General features: G+C 40.7%; 1 protein-coding gene across 1 annotated transcript in view; it reads left to right on the top strand.

Annotated features, from left to right (window-relative positions):
• The window catches only part of NALF2 (NALCN channel auxiliary factor 2), a 286,332-nt gene extending 276,390 nt beyond the window's left edge, over positions 1 to 9,942 (top strand). The window contains exon 3 of the mRNA XM_044268681.1: positions 9,505 to 9,942. Coding sequence (XP_044124616.1) covers positions 9,505 to 9,881 — 377 coding nt within the window. The 3' untranslated portion in view covers positions 9,882 to 9,942. The remainder of the gene's footprint in view (positions 1 to 9,504) is intronic.
• The last annotated feature ends 14,316 nt before the right edge of the window (positions 9,943 to 24,258 follow it).

Here is a 24,258-nt window from a genome sequence, read left to right as displayed (position 1 = left end):
TGATGAGTGCAGTGATGTCATCAAAGGTCCTTTACCCAGGTCCTGAAGAAAGAGAAGCCGGTCTGCGCAACCAAGTAGATAAGGTGAGTTAAATATTAGTTTTTAGTTTTTTTAACCCCTCCACCCCTATTTTACTAAGCATTCTGTATTAAGAATGCAATTATTTTCCCTAATAACCATGTTATAAGGGAAAATAATAATGATCGGGTCCCCATCCCAATCATCTCCTAGCAACCATGCGTGAAAATCGCACCGCATCCGCACTTGCTTGCATTCACTTCTATGGGGCCTACGTTGCGTGAAAAACGCACAATATAGAGCATGCTGCGACTTTCACGCAACGCACAAGTGATACGTAAAAATCACTGCTCATGTGCACAGCCCTATAGAAATGAATGGGTTCGGATTCAGTGCGGGTGTAATGCGCTCACCTCACGCATTGCACCCGTGCGGAAATCTCGCCCGTGTGAAAGAAGCCTTAATGTCATTTTTCCCCTTCTGTATATCTGTATATCAGCTGTCATAACTTTTTTATTTTTTTGTACTATTTAGCTGTATGAGACCTTGAATTTTGCAGGAAGGGTTATAGTTTTAAAAAAAAACAACTATTTGGGGGTTCATATACAGTATTAAATAACTTATATTATTTTATTTTTAGGGGAAAAGAAAAAAACCTGCAATTTTAACATTATTTTGTAGGATGTATTATTACGGTATTCACTATGTGGTATAAATAACAGGATAACTTTATTCTTTGGGACTCTCCCATTATGATGTTGCCAAATACATATTATTTTTATATTTTCTTTTCCCTGCCATCTGTCAGCTTCCCCCACTTCCCCCCACCCCCCAGGCTGGCTCAGATCACAACAAGCTGAAGTGGAGGGGCTGATTTAACCTCTCATATCTTGGAATTGGTAGCAGGTAGAAATATGCTTTTGGTCTTGACTGACAGTCTAAGGCTACTTTCACACTAGCGTTTTTTGCAGATCCGTCATGGATATGCAAAAACGCTACCGTTACAATAATATAACCGCATGCATCCGTCATGAACGGATCCTTTTGTATTATCTGTAACATAGCCAAGACAGATCCGTCATGAACTCCATTGAAAGTCAATGGAGGACGGATCAGTTTTCTATTGTGCCAGATTGTGTCAGAAAAAACGGATCCGTCCCCATTGACTTACATTGTGTGCCAGGACGGATCCGTTTGGCTCAGTTTGTCAAGCGGCAGCAAAACTCTGCAGGCAGAGCGGAATGGTGACTGATCGGAGGCAAACTGATGCATTCTGAGCGGATCCTTTTCTATTCAGAATGCATTAGGGTAATACTGATCAGTTTTGGACCGCTTGTAAGAGCCCATGACGGATCTCACAAACAGAAAGCCAAAACGCTAGTGTGAAAGTAGCCTAAGCATTAAAACAAATCACAGCATTATTTCCACTACATTGGGAGATATAACTGTTCTTGGGTCAGCTTAACCCGCTTTCACGTTCAGCTGCTATCACTCCTGACCTGATTTCTAACAGTTATATCTCCCAATGTTTTGTTTTAAAGCTTAGACTGTCAGCTTTCAAACTAAACTGGAACATTATTTCTAGCTGCTACCAGTCCAAAGCTATGGTGTATAAAAACAGCCCTCCCCTTCTTACCCTGCTGCCCGAGCTCTGCTTGGGCTGAACTGTTAATTTTCTCAAAGCCCCAGCAGAGTTCAAGCAAAACTGTTAGGGCTGTGTCACACAAGCAGATGCCGTGCGTGGCATCTGCTCCGTGAAAGAGTGCCAAGACCCGATGCGGACAGCAGAAGCACGGAGCAGTAACGTGATTGATAATGCTCCGTGCCTCTCTGTGATCTCTTTACTACGAAATCACAGTGACAACTGTATCTCACTGTGATTTCGTAGTAAAGAGGTCACAGAGAGGCACGGAGCATTAGCCATCATGTTACTGCTCCGTGCCTCTGCAGTCTGCATCGGGTCTTGGCACTCTTTCACGGAGCGGATGCCACGCTCGTGTGAAACAGCCCTTAAGGGGTTAAGTTCCAATCTGTGCATCAAATAGATTGGGAGCTTTTGGGAATTTTGTTTAGAAATTGGCCAAGTCCTTTAGCATGATATAATGAGACTTACTGAAACCTGGCCTAGATGTAGAATGAAACCTGTCACACAATATTTATTATTACTTGATCTTTTCCATTTGAGACATTATAGACTAATTGCCATTGTGACTCTTGTGTCATTGTTAACCACCACTTCATTACCAGCATTTTTCCTTTTTTGTGTTTTCGTTCTTTCACTCCCCACATTTCCTGAGCCATAACTTTTTTTTATTTTTCTGTTTAAATAGTTTCATGATGGCTTGTTTTTTGCAAGGATAAATTGTACTTTCTAATGGAACCATTTAATATTGCATCTAAATGTGGTGGAATTGGAAAAAGATGCAATTCCACCACAGCTTTATGGGTAAAACTGACCCATGCCCTTCATTCTCTGTGTCGGTACTATTACAAAGATACCACATTTTTCTAGTTTTTCTAGTGTTTTTGTACAGAAAAAAAATATTTTTTTATTTTAATTAACATAGCTCATACCCTCATACATTTTTCATAGTTATGCCTATAGAGCTGTTTGATGGCCCTTATTTTTTGCAGGACAATCTGCAGTTTTTATTGATAGCATTTAGGGTGTGTATGATTGTTTGATCACCTTTTATTGAATTTGTTTGGGAACACGAAGCAATGAAAAAAACTGTGAAAAACTTTTTTTCCCATCACGCCATTTACCATATGGGATAAATATTTTTATATTTTAATTGTATGTAATTTTGGGATACAGCAATTCCTATAATATAATATTTTTTTTTTATATTCATTTTAATTTTGGAGAAAGGGGATGTTTTGAAGAAAAAATATATATACATTTTAGCCATTTAAGATACAAAAATCAGTATATTCCAAAGCAGTGCTGCCACCTTTCAGATGTGTTCACATTTAACCACGGCATCTGAGGGGTTAATAGTCTGCAATTAGCGTTATCACTCATTGCAGACATTAGGCTCCCTCTTTAAAGACCCTACCACTATATGGCTATATACATAAAGTGTAGTTAATTTATTGTAGCCTTTGGTAACCTGTAGATTTGGTTTCACACTTTGGTACCCCCATACACATTAAACTGAGTTGAGTTTGTAAGGAGGGGATTGTGAGAGATAGCTGTCGGCTGAACAGCATAACCACACCAATATCCGCAATGTCTAACAGTGGTATTTGGTGTGGATTTGATGTGGTTTTGCCACAGATCTTACTCTTGAAATCAGCAGCGAAAACTGAAAACATAGACGATATGCTATTTATTTTAAAATCCGCGCAGCGGGTAAATTTCTGCACCAAAAAAATCCCCAAAGTGTATATGAGATTTGTGCAATCTCATATACTTTGCTAGTATTGTAATACACTGCGTTTTTTTCTGTACGTAAATCCGCATGGAAAAAAACTTATTCTGCAAAATGTGCAGGTGGCCTCACTCTCCTGTTCTGTTCTCTGCTCTGTACAGTCGTGGCCAAAAGTTTTGAGAATGACACAAATATTAGTTTTCACAAAGTTTGCTGCTAAACTGCTTTTAGATCTTTGTTTCAGTTGTTTCTGTGATGTAGTGAAATATAATTATACGCACTTCATGTTTCAAAGGCTTTTATCGACAATTACATGACATTTATGCAAAGAGTCAGTATTTGCAGTGTTGGCCCTTCTTTTTCAGGACCTCTGCAATTCGACTGGGCATGCTCTCAATCAACTTCTGGGCTAATTCCTGACTGATAGCAACCCATTCTTTCATAATCACTTCTTGGAGTTTGTGAGAATTAGTGGGTTTTTGTTTGTCCACCCGCCTCTTGAGGATTGACCACGTTCTCCATGGGATTAAGATCTGGGGATTTTCCAGGCCATGGACCCAAAATGACAACGTTTTGGTCCCCGAGCCACTTAGTTATCACTTTTGCCTTATGGCACGGTGCTCCATCGTGCTGGAAAATGCATTGTTCTTCACCAAACTGTTGTTGGATTGTTGGAAGAAGTTGCTGTTGGAGGGTGTTTTGGTACCATTCTTTATTCATGGCTGTGTTTTTGGGCAAAATTGTGAGTGAGCCCACTCCCTTGAATGAGAAGCAACCCCACACATGAATGGTCTCAGGATGTTTTACTGTTGGCATGACACAGGACTGATGGTAGCGCTCACCTTTTCTTCTCCGGACAAGCCTTTTTCCTGATGCCCCAAACAATCGGAAAGAGGCTTCATCGGAGAATATGACTTTGCCCCAGTCCTCAGCAGTCCACTCACCATATTTTCTGCAGAAGATCAATCTGTCCCTGATGTTTTTTTTGGAGAGAAGTGGCTTCTTTGTTGCCCTTCTTGACACCAGGCCATCTTCGAAAAGTCTTCGCCTCACTGTGTGTGCAGATGCGCTCACACCTGCCTGCTGCCATTCCTGAGCAAGCTCTGCACTGGTGGCACTCCGATCCCGCAGCTGAATCCTCTTTAGGAGACGATCCTGGCGCTTGCTGGACTTTCTTGGACACCCTGAAGCCTTCTTAACAAGAATTGAACCTCTTTCCTTGAAGTTCTTGATGATCCGATAAATTGTTGATTGAGGTGCAATCTTAGTAGCCACAATATTCTTGCCTGTGAAGCCATTTTTATGCAACGCAATGATGGCTGCACGCATTTCTTTGCAGGTCACCATGGTTAACAATGGAAGAACAATGATTTCAAGCATCACCCTCCTTTTAACAGGTCAAGTTTGCCATTTTAACCCAATCAGCCTGACATAATGATCTCCAGCCTTGTGCTCGTCAACATTCTCACCTGAGTTAACAAGACGATTACTAAAATGATCTCAGCAGGTCCTTTAATGACAGCAATGAAATGCAGTGGAAAGGTTTTTTGGGGATTAAGTTAATTTTCATGGCAAAGAAGGACTATGCAATTCATCTGATCACTCTTCATAACATTCTGGAGTATATGCAAATTACAATTATAAAAACTTAAGCAGCAACTTTTCCAATTTCCAATATTAATGTAATTCTCAAAACTTTTGGCCACGACTGTACATCTGCAAATAGTACCTGCAAGTTTATCCAGGTATTTCTTTTGTTTGTCTTTTTTAAAAACGCTTAAGTCCTAAGCTCAGGATTCCTCCAACATCCAGTCATCAAATTTCGAAAGGTCAAACATCTGTTTCAGCACTGAAGCGTGCATAGAATCACCGTTACTTTTACATAGACTGGCCTCATCTCCTCCTCTGAGGATTTTACAATTTACCATATCATAAGACAGTTACCACCAGTCCTCTTATGAATTTTATTCATATCCATGTGAACGTTTACATGGACTTATTTTTAATTAGGCATTGTTCACACTTCAGTGTTTGGTCAGTGATTTTGATCAGTTATTTGTGAGCCAAAACCAGAAGATATAATGATCTGTACCTGTTCTGTGGTTTTGACCCACATCTTGTTTTAACTCACAATAACTGATTGAAATCACTGACCAAACACCGTAGGATACCAGCTCAGTAGCTGTACGGCACTGCGGGCTGTGACTTAAGTCCCAGCAACGTACAGCTACGGTACAATGTAAACCCGGTTCCCAGATGAAATCTCTCGGTGACCAGGGTATGATGGCTGCTCTGCACGGCATATGAAGGTATTTCCGCCCCCCTGCAGTCCCGATCACTGCCATTGTCCAGTTTCTGTAGAAGAACAACATCTGGAACTGCTGCAGTGTTTTTTTTTTATTATTTGCAGCAGTTCCAGATTGCTAAACCATTCCCCTAAGACCCCATCCCTGTTTCTCCCCCTTCCACCCCACTTGTCCATTTTTTGCGGACACCATTTGATTCGGGTGCTTTTTTTGTCACCGTATTTTAATTTATTTTTTCTAGCTCTGCACCACTTTTTCGGCACACGAGCTGTTCAGTGTATACGTGCCTGATCAGCACCTGGTAGTTATTTTTTGCGCATTTTTTTTTTTTTTTAACATCTGTGCTGATATTTTTCCTTTTTTTTTGTTTAAAAAGAAATTGTAGTTAGCGCTTTATATACATACAGACGTGGACAAAATTGTTGGTACCCTTTGGTCAATGAAAGAAAAAGTCACAATGGTCACAGAAATAACTTTAATCTGACAAAAGTAATAATAAATTAAAATTCTATAAATGTTAACCAATGAAAGTCAGACATTGTTTTTCAACCATGCTTCAACAGAATTATGTAAAAAAATAAACTCATGAAACAGGCATGGACAAAAATGATGGTACCCCTAACTTAATATTTTGTTGCGCAACCTTTTGAGGCAATCACTGCAATCAAACGCTTCCTGTAACTGTCAATGAGACATCTGCACCTCTCAGCAGGTATTTTGGCCCACTCCTCATGAGCAAACTGCTCCAGTTGTGTCCGGTTTGAAGGGTGCCTTTTCCAGACTGCATGTTTCAGCTCCTTCCAAAGATGCTCAATAGGATTGAGGTCAGGGCTCATAGAAGGCCACTTTAGAATAGTCCAATTTTTTCCTCTTAGCCATTCTTGGGTGTTTTTAGCGGTGTGTTTTGGGTCATTGTCCTGTTGCAAGACCCATGACCTGCGACTGAGACCAAGCTTTCTGACACTGGCTAGTACATTTCTCTCTAGAATTCCTTGATAGTCTTGAGATTTCATTGTACCCTGCACAGATTCAAGACACCCTGTGCCAGACGCAGCAAAGCAGCCCCAGAACATAACAGAGCCTCCTCCATGTTTCACAGTAGGGACAGTGTTCTTTTCTTGATATGCTTCATTTTTTCGTCTGTGAACATACAGCTGATGTGCCTTGGCAAAAACTTCGATTTTTGTCTCATCTGTCCACAGGACATTCTCCCAGAAGCTTTGTGGCTTGTCAACATGTAGTTTGGCATATTCCAGTCTTGCTTTTTTATGATTCGTTTTCAACAATGGTGTCCTCCTTGGTCGTCTCCCATGTAGTCCACTTTGGCTCAAACAACGACGGATGGTGCGATCTGACACTGATGTTCCTTGAGCATGAAGTTCACCTTGAATCTCTTTAGAAGTCTTTCTAGGCTCTTTTGTTACCATTCGGATTATCCGTCTCTTAGATTTGTCATCAATTTTCCTCCTGCGGCCACGTCCAGGGAGGTTGGCTACAGTCCCATGGATCTTAAACTTATGAATAATATGTGCAACTGTACTCACAGGAACATCTAGTTGCTTGGAGATGGTCTTATAGCCTTTACCTTTAACATGCTTGTCTATAATTTTCTTTCTGATCTCTTGAGACAGCTCTTTCCTTTGCTTCCTCTGGTCCATGTCGAGTGTGGTACACACCATATCACCAAACAACACAGTGATTACCTGGAGCCATATATATAGGCCCAATGGCTGATTACAAGGTTGTAGACACCTGTGATGCTAATTAGTGGACACACCTTGAATTAACATGTCCCTTTGGTCACATTATGTTCTGTGTTTTCTAGGGGTACCATCATTTTTGTCCATGCCTGTTTCATGAGTTTATTTTTTTACATAATTCTGTTGAAGCATGGTTGAAAAACAATGTCTGACTTTCATTGGTTAACATTTATAGAATTTTAATTTATTATTACTTTTGTCAGATTAAAGTTATTTCTGTGACCATTGTGACTTTTTCTTTCATTGACCAAAGGGTACCAACAATTTTGTCCACGTCTGTATATAGAGAGCTTATATATTTATATATATATAGATGTAAGGGCTCTTTCACACCTGCGTTATTGTCTTCCGGCATAGAGTTCCGTCGTCGGGGTTCTATGCCGGAAGAATCCTGATCAGGATTATCCTAATGCATTCTGAATGGAGTGAAATCCGTTCAGGATGCATCAGGATGTCTTCAGTTCCGGAACGGAACGTTTTTTGGCCGGAGAAAATATCGCAGCATGCTGTGCTTTGGCTCCGGCCAAAAAAAGACTTGCCGCAAGGCCGGATCCGGAATTAATGCCCATTGAAAGGCATTGATCCGGATCCGGCCTTAAGCTAAACGTCGTTTCAGCGCATTGCCGGATACGACGTTTAGCTTTTTTAGAGTGGTTACCATGGCTGCCGGGACGCTAAAGTCCTGGCAGCCATGGTAAAGTGTAGCGGGGAGCGGGGGAGCAGCATACTTACCATCCGTGCGGCTCCCGGGGCGCTCCAGAGTGACGTGATCACATGGCACGTCATCCATGCGCATGGGGCGCTCTGACATCATTCTGGAGCGCCCCGGGAGCCGCGCGGATGGTAAGTATACCACTCCCCCGCTCCCTGCTCCTACTATGGCAACCAGGACTTTAATAGCGTCCTGGCTGCCATAGTAACACTGAAAGCATTTTGAAGACGGATCCGTCTTCAAATGCTTTAAGTACACTTGCGTTTTTCCGGATCCGGCGTGTAATTCCGGCAAGTGGAGTACACTCCGGATCCGGACAACGCAAGTGTGAAAGAGGCCTAAGTTCATTTTTAGCCAGTGTTCACTTTTTTTACACTGTAGTGTATTTTTATACTACCGTTTCTGCACATACACGTGTCCGTGCGTCCTGCAGCTGCAGACCGCCGATAAGTACTGTGCTTTTAACTGACCAAGTGTTTCCTAATTCTATGAAACTCCTTTGGGGTCAAAGTGTTGACTACTAAAATATTCCTTGAGGGGTGTAGTTTCCAGAATAGGGTCACTTTTAGGGAGTTTCCACTGTAGGGCCACCTCAGCTGCCTCCAAATGCCTGCGTCTAGTAGCACATATTGGTGCAACTGGGGTTTTTGCACTTTCTTCTGACTTGCTTGAAAGTGGGCTGAGCTTTGCTAGGAAGAGGGTGTGGCCTAAGACACAACATTTTCTGCCAAAATTGCACTATAATTCTGGCATAAAATTCTTAATCAAAGTAAGCCAACCAGTCGTTTTTTAATAGCTAACTTACAGTAAATCTGGTGCAGGCCTAGACAATCTGCCTTACTTTATATCATCTATAGCATTAGTAAATCTCTCTTTACAGCTCAATCTGAAAACTTGGTAAAATGGCATAAATAAAGACTTATCTGTACATACTGTTACAATTTATTACATACTCTTGCTTATCTGTTAGGCTAGGTTTACATTTAACTGCTACGTACATAAATTCTCCCAACCCGTGTATATGTCTTTCAAGCCCCTCTACTCTCCTTATCCAGACCCTCTTTTGGCATACATTTGACAGTATGTGTCAGAGGACTGGAACTAGAATTTTGAGTCAATGGCAGATGTATGCAGCCATGAGCCATTCCGTTGCATAGATCTGGCCGGGGCATACATACAGCAACGAGTATTACCATATTTAACTCCCAAACATGATGTGAACCTAGTTATAAGGCTGTCAGTCTTAAACGCACACACATATTAATACACGTAGACAACGTTAAACCTGTTAAGTCTGCTGCTAATGTGTTTCACTATATTTTTTTCTTCAACAGATTTGCTAGAAAACCATATGTCTAACACAGATGCAGTTTGCTGTGATGTCCGATGGCATTCCTGCAACACCCTGGGGAGCAGCGTCCACAACACATCTACCAAATCTTTGAACTCCCAATCCATGTATTACCAACACCGCAGTCGCCACCACCAGCACCCTCACCATCGGCACCATCACTTGCATCCTTACCATCATCATCATAAACCATCTCTGCTGCCGGTCTCAGCGGGATCCCGCCTCGGAAACACGAGACTAAAGCTGTGCGTGCTGGTGCTTATGTTGCTCCACACCATGGCCTCCTTTTCAGCTGTGCAAAATGGGATGAGCTTGGAAGCCATGCCTGGCATGGATGAGACATCAGCACGTGAAGAGTGAAAACGCGGAAGTGCTTTCTGAAAACTCAGAAGATTGGAATAAGTTCTTATAAAGGGTGTGCCCTTTTCTATGACCCAGAGGCATTGGGAGATTGCCCTCAGCAGCAGTTAACCATGACACAGCATGGTGAAAACAAAATGAGTCCTTTGGGTTAGAGGGCCTTAAGGCACAACTTTGAGAAGGGTTCTGTGTCAGTGGCCTTGAAATGATGCTTGTGTTATGCAGAGGCAACGTAAGGCAGAGTCAGATTGGGGTGGTCCAGTATCATTATGAAGAGTGCAAAAGTGGAAAGAAAGCCTGGCCAAGTAAAACATGGCACTCCATGGTTAGAGAAATTAACAGTCGGTCGAGCCCGCTGGTAACTACCGGTGAGCCTTACTTGTGATAGATGCTAAGTGCTTTAGTGCTGCCCTGAATGTATTCTTGGTCATGCTGAGTGAGAGCTGGCCAAAATAACCAACAGCTTATGGCCAAATGGCAGCCATATTTGTATCGTGAACAAATAAAAACCTGTATTTTAATGTCATCACACCAGGGTTACAATTAGAAAGGCAATATGGTGAAAAGTCATATCCTGTGTAGATGTCTTAATGATGTTTCTATTTGCAGGAGAAGTCCCGTAATCGCTAGTTGCAAATCAGCAGTCCAGAACCACAATATTAACAGAATGTGCAAAAAATTTAAATAAATCTTTTAAGACATTACATTAAGTATAGAAAAAATGTATTAGAGAATGAAAGCTAAAATGAATAAAGTAATTTATAGAGATAAATAAAATATATGGTATTTCTGGAGGGTGATATAGCATCATGCCCTGTGCACCAGGAAGTAATTAGATGTCAAATGCTACAATGCATCCAAGTATCCTAATTATACTTACCTATTGAACCCAGGACCATAACTGTACTTTAAGAGTGTATCATCATATCATGTGTGTAGTAGAACATGTTGCTATCGCTAACATCAGAACCTAAACCTAACTATCCAGGTCCATTGCATTATTTCCATTCACCACATGTATGATCAACTCAAGCTTTGCATATGAATTGTATTTATTTTAAGTGAGTCTTTCATCTATCAGCCGATCTGGACACAGGCTATCAGGGCTAGGGTCTGTAAAAACAGACAGATTGCTCAATTAAAAAAAAAAAATGTTTTAAATGTTAATAGGGTTAAAGGGGTTTTCCGATCTTGCTAATTCGTCCTCATCTGCAGCCAGATCGCTGTTCGCTTCCTGGATTCATGCTTCTAAGGCTGGGCAGGCTTAGGCAGTTTGAGTGAAGCCCTACCATGCCTCTTTCTGACATCACACTCCTTGCATGCTCGTTCATGTGTCTCCTATGGCCACCGCTCCTCTCCCAAATCCCTGCGGCGCGCTTGCACAGAAGACATTTTTTTTTCACCCAGCCGGCCGCTGATTGCAGTCCTGAGAGCTCATGCTGCCGCACATGTGAAAAGCTTACTTCTTTAGTGCCGCGTCTCATACAGAGCCATTCTGCATACAGGGCATGCACGGCTCAGTAGGAGATGCGGCACTGAAGAAATAAGCCTTGTGCATGCGCGGCAGCGTGCGCGTTCAGGACTGCAGTGAGCAGGCCCATGAATTTGGGAGGTGAGTGGTGGCCGTATCTATGGGATACTATTTGACAACAATGAGGTAGGAGGGAAAGAATTTTATCAAGAAGAGTGGGAATTTGCCAATGCAATATATTAACAAGAATGATCACTGGAACATCATTAACAGATTAAACAGTGATCATTGTGATGGGAATGCCCCTTTAAATGTAGAAAAGAGAGGTGACAAAAGGTGCAATGATGTCAGTATGCAGGTAGAAGTGTAGTTAAAAGGAGGAAGGGAACTTAGAGGGTTGCAGGGAATGTGAGAAGGGACTTAAGGGCAGGTTGGTTTAACGCCAGTAAAATTGGAAAACAATTACGATGAGTCACCTTTTTTCCACATTCATACACCAGCAAAGCTGCTAATAAATCATAATTGATCAACTACATTCATACCTAGGTAGCAGATTCAAGCACCAGCTGAGCATATGCATTTGTATGGGGGCATCAGGAGTGATAGCCGTTAGTCAAACAATCTTCAGTGCATGGTCAGCTTTATGTGTCCATTGCCAACTTAAGACATCATGTAATTTAGGATTAGTATAAGACAAGAAAAGCTGTGACTTTGTAAAGTTCCCAAACTTTTTACACAGATCTTACCTATATGTAAACTGTAAAATGATGTTTAAACATAAACCTTTGCCTTAAGGCTCTTATGCACAGTAATGTTTGCTATGCAGAAATGTTTCTATTGCCTTGTGTATAAGAAGCAGACGGGCCGATTATCGTGAATGGGCGTTCATAGGAACATTCATTGCCGATAATCCGCCAGAACCTCGGGCTGTGTAAATCCAGCATTAATATGGGGGTGCACAGAGGTTTTGTCTCAAAGTTTATCTGGCACCATGGCATCATACTGCTGTACCTGACTGCCTACTGGTATAAACCTGTCGAAACGACATGTGTCACCATACAGGATCCCTACACATAGCTTTGCCATGTGCAAGGACCCTTGGAGTACGTGTACAATAGTTTCTGTTAAAGTAAGGTTTCAGCTTCCATTGGTGGTGAGAAAATGGAAAAACTAATAACTATTCAGCACTTTTCACTTTTTACTTTGTGATGCGTAGAAAATGCTCTTGGTGCCAAATTGAAGCGTCAGTTAGTATGCTGCTGCTGATGGATCCTTATATCTATTTAGTGCTTTCAGAACATGTGTATTTGTGTGAATAGGGTATGGATGTTACCAGTCTAGGCCACTCTAGAAAGATGAGATAGGAATGATACTCCTCACACTATGTAAAAACTTAAGGGGTCATTTATCAATTTGAAATACTCCTAAATTAGGTGTCTTTCAGGTGCAGATTGTGGGCATAGTGTGGGCAGGGTAGGGGACTGGCTGGTAGGCATAGAAAAAGGTCGAAATGCAAGACAGCTCAGAAGCTATCCTACATTTAGAACTGGCAGAGGATCCGCCGAAGTTATGAAGAGGCCGGCGCCTCTTCATAACTTCGGTGGAACTACCACCACCTAAAACACCAGTCTTAATAGATGTGCTCCTTAGTTACAACCCATCTTCAGAGTTGGACAGGCAATTTGCCTACAGCTGAGTGTGCTTACACAAGCAATAGTCATAGCTGTAATTTGACTTCCTATAGTCACCTCTGTGCCGCTGTAACAGGATTAGGCCTGTGTTTCCATCTCATATGTTGTACATTGAATTGAAATATAACACCATACAGAATCATTTATGTATCCTCTGTTACCAGATAGGAATGTGACTATTCTGTCTTGGCAGGTTAAATGTATCCAGCAATTACACATCTGTGCTAATTTCTAGGGGAATTATGCACAAGTGAAAATGAACATGATTTCCTATAGGAATTTGAAGGAACTATTTAAAGGCCCCACTGCTTGTATAATTGGCAAAAATTGAGTTGGACATAGTTGATCTATGGAATTACATGGAGATGAAAAATAGATGGCTTTAGGTTCTTTTATTACTGTAGTTTTCTGTGATTTTGATGACATGGACGAGGTGAAGTTTAGTGTCTTTATGTCTTGGAAAGAGATCATTTGCAGGCCACTAGTAAGCTGTGGGTTAAATGAGTGGCAGTTACCATGCAGTACTGTATACCAGGTTTCAGAGTCTGTGGCACCCTTTTGCCATCCACTCAGTGAACTGGTGAAGTAGTCTGTTCATGATTTGTGAATCAGTACTTTTGATTTGCTAAAACCAAAGTAGTAGGTGCTATAGTGTCCCCACTCACGCCACCACTCAAGTTACAGGTGAAACTCAAAGAAATTAGAATATTGTGCAAGAGTTAATTTATTTCAGTAATGCAACTTTAAAATTAGAATTTTGTGAAAAGGTTCAATATTCTAGGCTCAAAGTGTCACACTGTAGTCAGCTAACTAATCCATACCCCCTGAGCAAAGGGGACCTGAGATTGGGACTTTGGGGTTTCATAAGTTGTAAGCCGTAATCATCCACATTATTCCAAATAAATGCTTGAAATATCTCGCTTTGCATGTAATGAGTCTATCCCATATGTTAGTTTCACCTTTTAAGTTGTATTACTGAAATAAATGAACTTTGCACAATATTCTAATTTTTCGAGTTTCACAAGTATTTTGCCTTATAGACATCTTTTTGAAGTACATCTCTTATAATTATAGAAAATGTTATATCTAACATATATATCTACCACTAGTAAAGTTTTAAACATAAGTAATACTTATACTTGTCATTTTTACGTGGATCTGATTAGTGGGTCAATTATATTCTATGGAAAAAGATGTGAAAAATAAAGACTGTTTTCAAATTGTTAAGTAAAAATTTTCAGGAAAGTGCCCATACGGTATGGGTTCGTAAACAGAAGCCCCTTTATTTGAAAATCAGCGGCAACATGGAGGATAGGCCATCATTGCTGTAGTTTCAGAAAAACCCATAAAGGGCACGTCCACATGTAAAATACAGTAAATCTGCTGTGTTAAATGCGGATTTTGCTGTGGATTTGCAACAGATTTAACCTTCTCCATTGCAAAGTGTAAAATTCACTGTCAACATTTGCACCATAATTTATTTCCACCGCAGTTCAATTTACTCTATGGATTATTTTTTCTGAAAAAACATAGATGAGATTTCTTTCTCAGTACATTGCTGGTACTTTAAAATGCTGCAGGTTTGCCATTTGCAAATATGTGGCAGCAAATCCACAGCGCATTAGTCCTATGTGGAGGAACCCTTACGTAACACTAGTTGACTACACAACTACATATACAACTCATATGAATGTTATACATATGTTATTATATCCGGAAATTTGAAATCATATATCTCTCATTTTCCCTCACACACTGTATATCACAGTTACTGCACACTTGATATCTTTGCCCGTGAGTGTTTGTCACTTGTAATGGCTGGCATCTTGGCAGGGAGTTACTGAACATATATAACATTTGTGTGCATTCTTTTTACATTATGACAGCAAGTGTTTTACAAATCATGAGGCATACGTCATCTGTTGTAGAGAAAATGACTTCCTAAAAAAATGACTGATCTGGGATATCAGGTCCTTTCCATCTGCTCATTATTAGTTGGCTTGGGTTGGAATTAATTTAGAGGACAGGAGAAAAAAATACTAGAAAGCATATTACTAAGCACACATAAGAAATGTATGTAATGCTGGAAGTTAACCAGTGCGTTCCACCTGATTTTATTGGCAGTGAGTACAAGCCCCCGAGAGTAGCACGTCAAATAGTAAAAGAAAATGTAAGAAACAATATAGAATTCCTCAAGGCTCAGTATTTTAAACAACTGAGCATCCTATCTCTCTGGTGTCTAATTCCTCTTTCCTAGTGCACATTCTCTCGCTTCTGACATTTATAACCATTAAACTCTCCCAGATATCATTTTTGCTGCTCCGTAGTGCTCCCTGAGTGAGCTTAAAGTCTTTGACTTACAGCTGCCTTCAAATGACCTGAACATCTGGGAAATACACTGAGCCAGTATGTCCTGTGACTAATAGAGATGCAACAGACAGTCTCATGTAACCAGAGCAGCTCCAGACCTTATGGATAGAAGTAGGATGAAGTAACGTAGTTACTATGTGCCAATGAGAACAACAACAACCTACGGAAGTATATGGAAGGATAGGAACCACCAGTATGTCTGATAAAACACAATCCAATAATGTCCAAAAAATACAGCTTTACATGCATACCTATTGGTGTTGCAGATAGGAGTGTTTAATTCAGATAATACATGTCTGATTTGACATGGATTTGGATGCCAAAATCTACGTCAAATCCAACGACAATAAGCAAGTGACGAAAAATTTAGACGCGGATGTTTGAATTTTTGTAATAAACAGTGGAAATAAGTAGCAGTACTTATCACAGTTAAAACACAGATGGAAGACAATGGGAGAACCTTCGTGAAGATCTGCGGCACATATTGCGGCATAACTTAAGAAAATCTGTGGCAGGAATCCGAGCGTCAGCCTCAGATTGATGCTGCAGAAATACAAGGTGGATTTTTAGTTGAGCAGCCAAAATGAAAAGTGACACTCTAGTGACAATACCTTTAAGGCCTATCTCGCACTTTGGTGCCATATAGCAGAGGTGAGACCCGCACCTATTTCTTGAATGGTGTCCCCAAAGCAAGGGGGAGAGCACTGTGCATGCACAGCATGCTCTCTATTCACTTCTATGGGAATTCAGAAAAGCTGAGCAAGTGCACTTGGCTATTTCTGGAACTCCCTTAGTAGTGAATGGAGAAAGCACTGTGCAAGCGTGGCCACTTCCCTGTATAATTCGATGGAAGTTCCGTAAGTGGCCAAGTCATTACTCAGCTATTTTCTGCACTTCCATAGAAGTGAATGGAGGGCAGCTGTGCTTGTGCAGTGCGCCATCATTCACTTTGGGGCCCTGTTCTAGAGGTAGGTGCAAGTCCCATATGTGGGACTCTCACCTATCGGACATTGGTGGCACATCCTAGCAATATCCACCAAGGCGCAAGGTCGGCCAACCTGTTGATCTCTTTGCAAGAGGTTGTCCAAGTTATTTTCTGCCACCTAATTCCAAGAGCTGTAACATTTTTATTATGGTGGCAGAACTGTATGAGGGCTTATTTTTGTCGGGTGAGTTGTAGTTTTCCTTTGTGACATTTTGGGGATTATAAGACTTTGTGATCAATTGCCTTTCATTTTTTGGAAGACAGATGAAAAAAAACACAGCTCTGGCATTTTGTTTTTATGGATTCATCATGTGGGATAAATAACACGTTGAGGTGATAGGTTGGACAACTATGAATTTGGAAACATCAGTTGTGTGATTTTAATATAAACTGTTTCCATAAAAAAAAGTTTTTAAGAGAAAAACATTTTTTTTTTTTACTTGTTATTTTACTTCTTGACACTTTATTTTTATATTATACACTTAATTTTATCATTAAACATTTTGTTCGTCCTACAAGAGCAATAGGGCAGTACAACTGTTTGATCACTTACATACAATAATACACTGCAAAGTGCAGTGTAATATCCTTGTTACAAATATACTGACAGGCAGTATACTAGACCCACTGGCACGCTGTGATCATGTTGCATTTTAGAAGTAGGAGTAATGAGGGTGACAGGGGAAGCCCCTTTCCTCTGAAACCACCAAGATGCTGTGGTTGCTATTGACTGCAGCATCTACAGGATTAAACAGCAGGTTTTAAGGACAGCGGAGTTCCTTCTCTGCCTGGCATGGGATATTCTTCCCATGCAATGCCCGCATCATTGTAAAAGGGTGTATTGGTAGGTTTAAAGCCCCTTGGGGACCACTGTATAAAGGCCTACTGTTGGCCACTAAGGGGTTAATGGCACTTCTTCACCTTAATTGCGTATGTTAAACAGGAAACATCTTGTCCTGATATTGATACTTCATCTTGTCCTTACCATATCATGAAGCTGACAGAGAACTGCGTCCATGGTCACTAAAGCTGACCATACACATTATACCTTTGTTGGTGGGTTTGGCCAACATGTTGATGTTGATGTGTGTGGGGACCTTCCAACTTTCTCCTGACAGATGATGTTAGAGGACACAATGAATATTTTCACCCGATCTTTTTTTCCACCCAAGAAATAAACCACCTCCAGAAGTATCTGGCCGTGGGGGTGGGAGGGCTGTCGGCTGAACCATCGCTCGTCCGGTAGCTATTGATTGTATTTGGGCAGCTTAAGAGGTCATTGACTTTCCAGCTCAAGAAGGCAATCACATTATGTAATTATGTGTGCACATTTGTTTTTCAAGCTCACTTTGCTAAACCTGTTAAAAATATGTATATGCTTGTGTGTAACTATGGGAGAAAAGCACTAAGGACAGATATCAAGAAATTAGCATTTTGGCAATTGTGCCTCTTTGGCACATTAGTGTATGCAAAGTTTGTGCCATCCTTCAGAATAGCTTGAAATTCAAAGCCTGTTCTCATGTAAAGAGCAAACAATAGCGTGGCTGCCGTCCACCAGCCATGAGTTGGCTGTTCTGTATGTCATCCCTCAGTCTGTATTGCTCATTCAGTGCTCATTCCTACAGCCTTGTAGATGGACACAGATATGAACAGTATGATGCAGGGAAGCCGAACGTCAGAAACACTAAAATTAGACACTTTTTAGTTGAGTCAATTGTGTGACATAAAGGTCCTCTATAACAATATATGTATGTAGGTGATAGGGAAGTATCTTTCTTACATCTTTTCCTATCAGTTCTTATGATGTCAGAAAACCTTAGATATCCCCCGTTCTTATTTCTAAAAAGAAACAATAATCATTGTAGTCAGGATGATAGTGGCATGACAGAGAATTGTCCTATTCTATGATCAGTATTTATATGCCATGCTTCAGTTCGGTGAACTTTCAGAAACATTACCGTACATAGGTAAGAATGATATTAGGTGTTCTGTTTATAAGCATTAGGCTCTGTTCATACTGTGCATTGTGGGAACCCCATGTAGATGTATACTACCTAAGCCATCCAGCAGTATGGCTACTAAAGGGGTTTTCCCATAAACACTGGATAATTGTATGATTGTTGGAGTTTCTAATCCTGAGACCCCCAGCATTGATGAGAACAGGAGTCCCTGAGTCCCCTGTGTGAATTGAGTGGTAGTGTACATGTGTGACCATTGCTCCATTCGCATCCATGGGGGCTGCTGAGCATAGCGTTTGACTGACTCCATCAATAAAATGGTGGCCATGGTTGTGCACTACAGCCTTATTCACACACAGGGATTTCAGGGACCCCCGTGGTCCACAGAAAAGATGTTCAGTGTATATTTTGACCACTGGCAGCCCCAGCGATCACATGTTTATGACCTATTCAGTGGATAGGTGATACATGTTGTTCATGAGCCAACCCCTTTAAGTCTATCAGCACTTTGGCATATATTGTGGGGCAAGTCCAGTCAAATGCATTGATTGTGGAACCCAAGCACAGTGTGATTGGAGCCTTACTTTCATAAGTTTATTGCCTCTAGATTGAGTGGCCCTTTAATTTTTACAGTATGATATATGTAGCAGCATTTTATGGTGACCCATGAATACACCATATTCTGTAACTGGTAATTGAAGACTAGTAGCAATGGGTCTACACTGGCCTCATGTGTGCTGCTTTTATAGAAGCCAGACCCAGCTGTTGGCCTACTTCCATGCTCTCTCAACTGCATGTACTGACTTAGAGTCTTCGCTGTCTGTCCTTTGTGCTCAATCATGCCGGTGTATTGTTTTTCTTCAATACAAGTGAAAACGCCATCATTAATATGTTATGATAAAGTCTATCTCGTAGAGCTGAGAAGGTAGCTATTCCAGGTAATGCCTTTAGGCTGCCATTCGTCAAAAAGGGCCTTGTGTTAGATTTGCTTACAGTGATATTGGTAGATGTTTCTGATTTCAGGGTATATTTTAGTGGTTTGTTACTGTCTTGCAGACATAATTAAAGCGTCAGCTGCTTTCTAGTTATTATTAGCTTATTTGATCTCTCCTGTTAGATTAATGACTATAGTGATTGCACAAGTACGGTTTTAATTACAATTACACTGCTTGTCCCAATGTTTGTTAAATATGACCTTCTTGCAGACTAAATGCATTGGGCAATTAACAAACTGGGGCCACGTGTAAGGAGGTTTGCAGAACTTGAATGTTTCAGCCTGTTCAACATAGAATAATTAGACGCCCAGCCCATAAAATAAACACGTCCATTATGTGTAGAATCATTTATTTGATGTGATTACCTGAACTAGTCCTAACAATCTAGTTACACAAGCCTTTGGTTAAAAAAATATTGTTGCAGTAAACTGTGACATGCAGAATGTGCCTCTGTCATAGACGACCGTCGTCTGCATCATTAAATTCACCACATGCTCATGTTTTACTTATGAAAGGCGGTTTGTTGAGAATACACATTTAAGATCTACTATGTACTTACATTAAAAATATATCAGGAGCCACGGAATTAAAAAAAATGTAATTGACAAATGCCAAACATCCTACTCAGTTTAACATATTAACTTATTCTTTAAGGGTTTTTCTGCAATTTTATATTGATGGCTAAGCCTTAGAATAGACCAGTGATGGCTAACCTCCGGCACTCCAGCTGTAGTGAAACTACGACCCCCAGCATGCTCCATTCATTTCTATGGAGTGCTGAGAACAGCCAAACAAGTGTGGATTTTGGGAGTTGTAGCTGGACTCCCGAAGGTTAGCCATCACAGGAATAGACCATTAATGCACAATAAGTTCCATCAGGTGGCCTCTGGGTTCACTAGGCAGCAGGGCTGGGTGCACCCTATATAGCTAAAGGTTCCAACGCACATTGAATGTAAGTCAGATAAACCTTCAGATTTGTTTGATAAGCAGGTTATTTAATGTGTATAGGGGTGCATGTGTCAGGGAAAAGGCATGATCCGGCATGTTGAGTGACAAAATGGCTTCCCCTTTGTGCCAAACAGGAGATAGGCTGAAGTCACAGTGGTTCAGCAGAATCTTATTCACCTATACCTGTGATGGCTAACCTGGGACACAAGCTGTGGTAAAACTACAACTCCCAACATGGACACTTGCTTAGCTGTTCTCATGCTGTTTTCTGTTCTCTAGTTTTACCACAGCTGGAGTGGCGGAGGTTAGCCATCACTGATCTATACCCATTGAAAGTTCATGCATGCAAGGTCAATCTAATTTCTTAAGGGCTTATTACATACTTTTAGTTGTAATATTTTTCATGCAATTGATTGTTACATGTGATGTTCTGTAGAACTCTAGAACTTATGTGGGTAGGTTGTAGTAAGTGCGCACAGAGAAGAATTTGGTCATGAGCCTACTTCCATTTGTTCTTGTGTCAAACGGCTCACTCCCAAACATTTACAAAACATGTTCATTAACTGCTTAATCTTAACTACTGTATATTTGTGTAATTACAACTGGTGAGGTGAGATCAGCCATCTATTGCCTTAGCGCATCAGGTCCTAGGGAGATTTCACAAGAACACCCGGTAAAGAGATGATGTGTAGATTAGCAATTGATACTATTAGTGACTAGAAGGTGATGAATACATGAAAAATATGGAATATGAAATAATATCTGCACATGCTTAAATATTTATTTCATGCTACTACCTCGCAAAAGTGCTTCATTAGGTAATTATATCTTCTCAAATTGAAATATCCACATAAACTCATCACAGAGGTTAAACTGTCTAAAAGCTCAGTAAAAATGTTCTACCATAAGATGTCACCTATGCAATTTTGATGAATATGATTTAAAAAAAATGCTTCATGGTGTGTGTATATATATATATATATATATATATATATATAGACAAAGAAAATCCGCAGCACTCCTTCAAGTAAAAAAAAGTGTGTAATTTATTCACACATGTCAGCAAAGACAACGTTTCAGTCCTCTCACAGGACCTTTATCAAGTCAAGTGAGTTGATAAAGGTCCTGTGAGAGGACCGAAACGTTGTCTTTGCTGACATGTGTGAATAAATTACACACTTTTTTTACTTGAAGGAGTGCTGCAGATTTTCTTTGTCTACTGATTTCGTCCTATATCGAAGGACCACCGCGGGCACCCATACAACTACATCTGCATTTGAAGGAGTGCTGCCTGACCTTTTCCATGTATGTATATATATATATATATATATATATACTGTCATTTCATCTGGAACTGTTTAGTAAGGGACATGACTCACAGGCTTTTCTTAAAGTGGTTATCCAACCCCTATAATGACCCCCCCCCCCCATGCCTGGGCACCTCAAATATATTATACTTACCCTGCTCGCTGGTGCCCGCATTATTCCTGATCCCTACACAGCCTCTGCTGCACCTCAATCAAGACATCCAGGGAGGGGGGAATGGCAGCCAATAGCTGGCCGCGATGAGGACGAGCCTCCCTAGTGTCACCCGCTATGCTAGGGAGGCTGGTTCCCATAGTGGCCTGATATTGGCTGCTCCCCCAAAACATCCCCCCGGTTGCCATATCTTATGATCTGCGTGACAGAGAGATGTAGCAGCGGCCGTGCGGGGATCAGGAGTGAGATGGGTGCCGGGGAGCAGAGTAAATTAATCTATATGAGGTGTGTGGGCATTTGGGGGGGGGGGGCATTATAGGGGTTGGATAACCCCTGTGGTAAAACAGTCATTTAAAATGTCCTCCTGTCTACAGCATACTGCAGACAGATGCAGGATGAATGATGTTGCCTACAAGATTGCCTCCCATGGTGTCCAAGATGTGTGTGCGTGGTGCACATGGTGTTTGCATCCCAAGTTCGTATTGTGTCCATCGTCTCCACATGGTGCATGTTTTGTTGAAATTTTCTTAGAAACAAGAAATTACATATAATTTAAATCCTGTATTTGCAAATTAAGAAAATATGTTCATATTTTTGTTTGTTATTGCCAAAGTTTGGAAAAAAATTCCAGAAGAGGGAACCAGGGAAACCAGAAATTTTCTTTTGGGAACGTTTCCCTCTTCTGGGATCACTTCCAGTTTTTGGTTATAAAAAAATTGTAAAGCAGAATAGATATTAAATCTAAAGCTACTAGTGAGAACTACACGTAGGCTAGCCATCTTCTTGAATATGGTCATTGAAAGACAGCATTCAAGCTGGCATCTAAGAAACCCAACCTACATCAGCAACATTATTGAAATGTGGAGCTGCTTTTTCAGTACATTACAGTATCTGATACATAGGTAATATCACCTGGTAGAGTACTCTCTACAGCCCATTCTGGGCCATTGTGACATGATGCTATATTTCCCTAATTTACTCTCCGTAATGATTAGGAAGTATCTGATCACTGGTATCAGTTTACATAAGAAAGCAATTTACTAACAGGACGACTGATGCAACTTCTATTGTCAGTAAACATAAAATGTATATATTTTTACGTATGCAAAAAAAGGCCTCTGGAGCCACCAGTGTGCACAAAGGATATACCAAGTAAACCAAAGTCATTTTGGTGTAAACGTGGCTTTGCACATATGTAACCATGTCCCCTGCCAATGTCAGGGTAAGGTCTAAGAGGTACAAATTTTTAAGGATAACTAGAGTGGGCCTGTTACCTGCACACAATGGCGCCTCCATTTTGTGGGCTGAACAAGTAGCCAATCTGTCATCACTGATGTATTCGACCAAAAGTCCCTTATGCCTCAGTGATGTCACTGGTGAATTTATCGATTTTTGTATGGATGTCTCTTCAGCCAACAAAACGGTAGCATCTATTCTGTATAGGTAAGAGACTCACTAAACAGTGAGACACCCTTTTTCCTGAGAAGACTAATGAAGCAATACTGAGTACGATCCATACTTGGATCAGGCTCTGATATCTAACATTGTGTCTGGAAGAAGGTTGTAGACTATATGTTTTTGTGGATATGCTTTGGAATCATGATTTACCAACTTTACACCTGCCAGACCAGAGATATGCTGCTGTGGCTATGCCATATTTCACTTTTTCACCACCAGACATGTGCAGTGCTGGAAGTGAACAGGTTAACAAGTTGCCGTTTGTAGGATGTGTGAATCATTTACCCGGCAGCATATTAAAACAATGCACACAATACACCTATGATTATTCACGCTCATGTTAATTCAGAGGAAGACAAAAGCTAAATATCTTGCCGATTGCCAAAATCTTTTCATATAAGGCAAAGAAAAAACACTTCCTGGTGCCAAAAATGTGAATTGGAATGAATCTGGAAAGTAAAGGGAAAACTGACCATAGACACGGACAATCAAATATCTACAGAGCTGCCAGATGTTCCCCTAAAGTCAGGGAAGACATGGATTCGACAGGATGGACTTTTCCTGTCTGATTCTTTTCTTCCCAAGAAGATAAGGGGCTTGAGAAGTGTTTGGCAGCCACTTATCTAATCCATTACTAATAAAATTACATGGAAGCTTTTATGAACCGAATATGAATGTTTGAATTGATAATAGCCATCCAGGCTATTGTTTGACAGTTCTTCTATGTCTAATGCCAGTTTTAGTCTGAATGGTTCATTCTCTCAAGGATAAGGGGTTACTGTGGAAAGGAAGAGTGGTTCAGTAGATCTGGGCATGGCATAATGCACATCGCCAGCGCTGTCTTTAAGGCTGTTTCGTGCCTGAACCCTTCTCAAGATGTTGTGAGGATTTTAGGTGTCCATTAAAGTCGGACTAGAGGGAAAACTTTTCACAAAGTGAGAAGTTATAAAACAATATTAGTAGAAAAATAAAATTATAAAGAGAACACAATGTGGATCTAAGCCTTTAACCATTTCTCTGCT

Source organism: Bufo gargarizans, chromosome 9, assembly GCF_014858855.1.
Source record: "Bufo gargarizans isolate SCDJY-AF-19 chromosome 9, ASM1485885v1, whole genome shotgun sequence".
Lineage (NCBI taxonomy): Eukaryota > Metazoa > Chordata > Amphibia > Anura > Bufonidae > Bufo > Bufo gargarizans.
The sequence above is the reverse complement of the archived record's forward strand: the minus strand, read 5'-3'. Positions and strand labels throughout refer to the sequence as shown.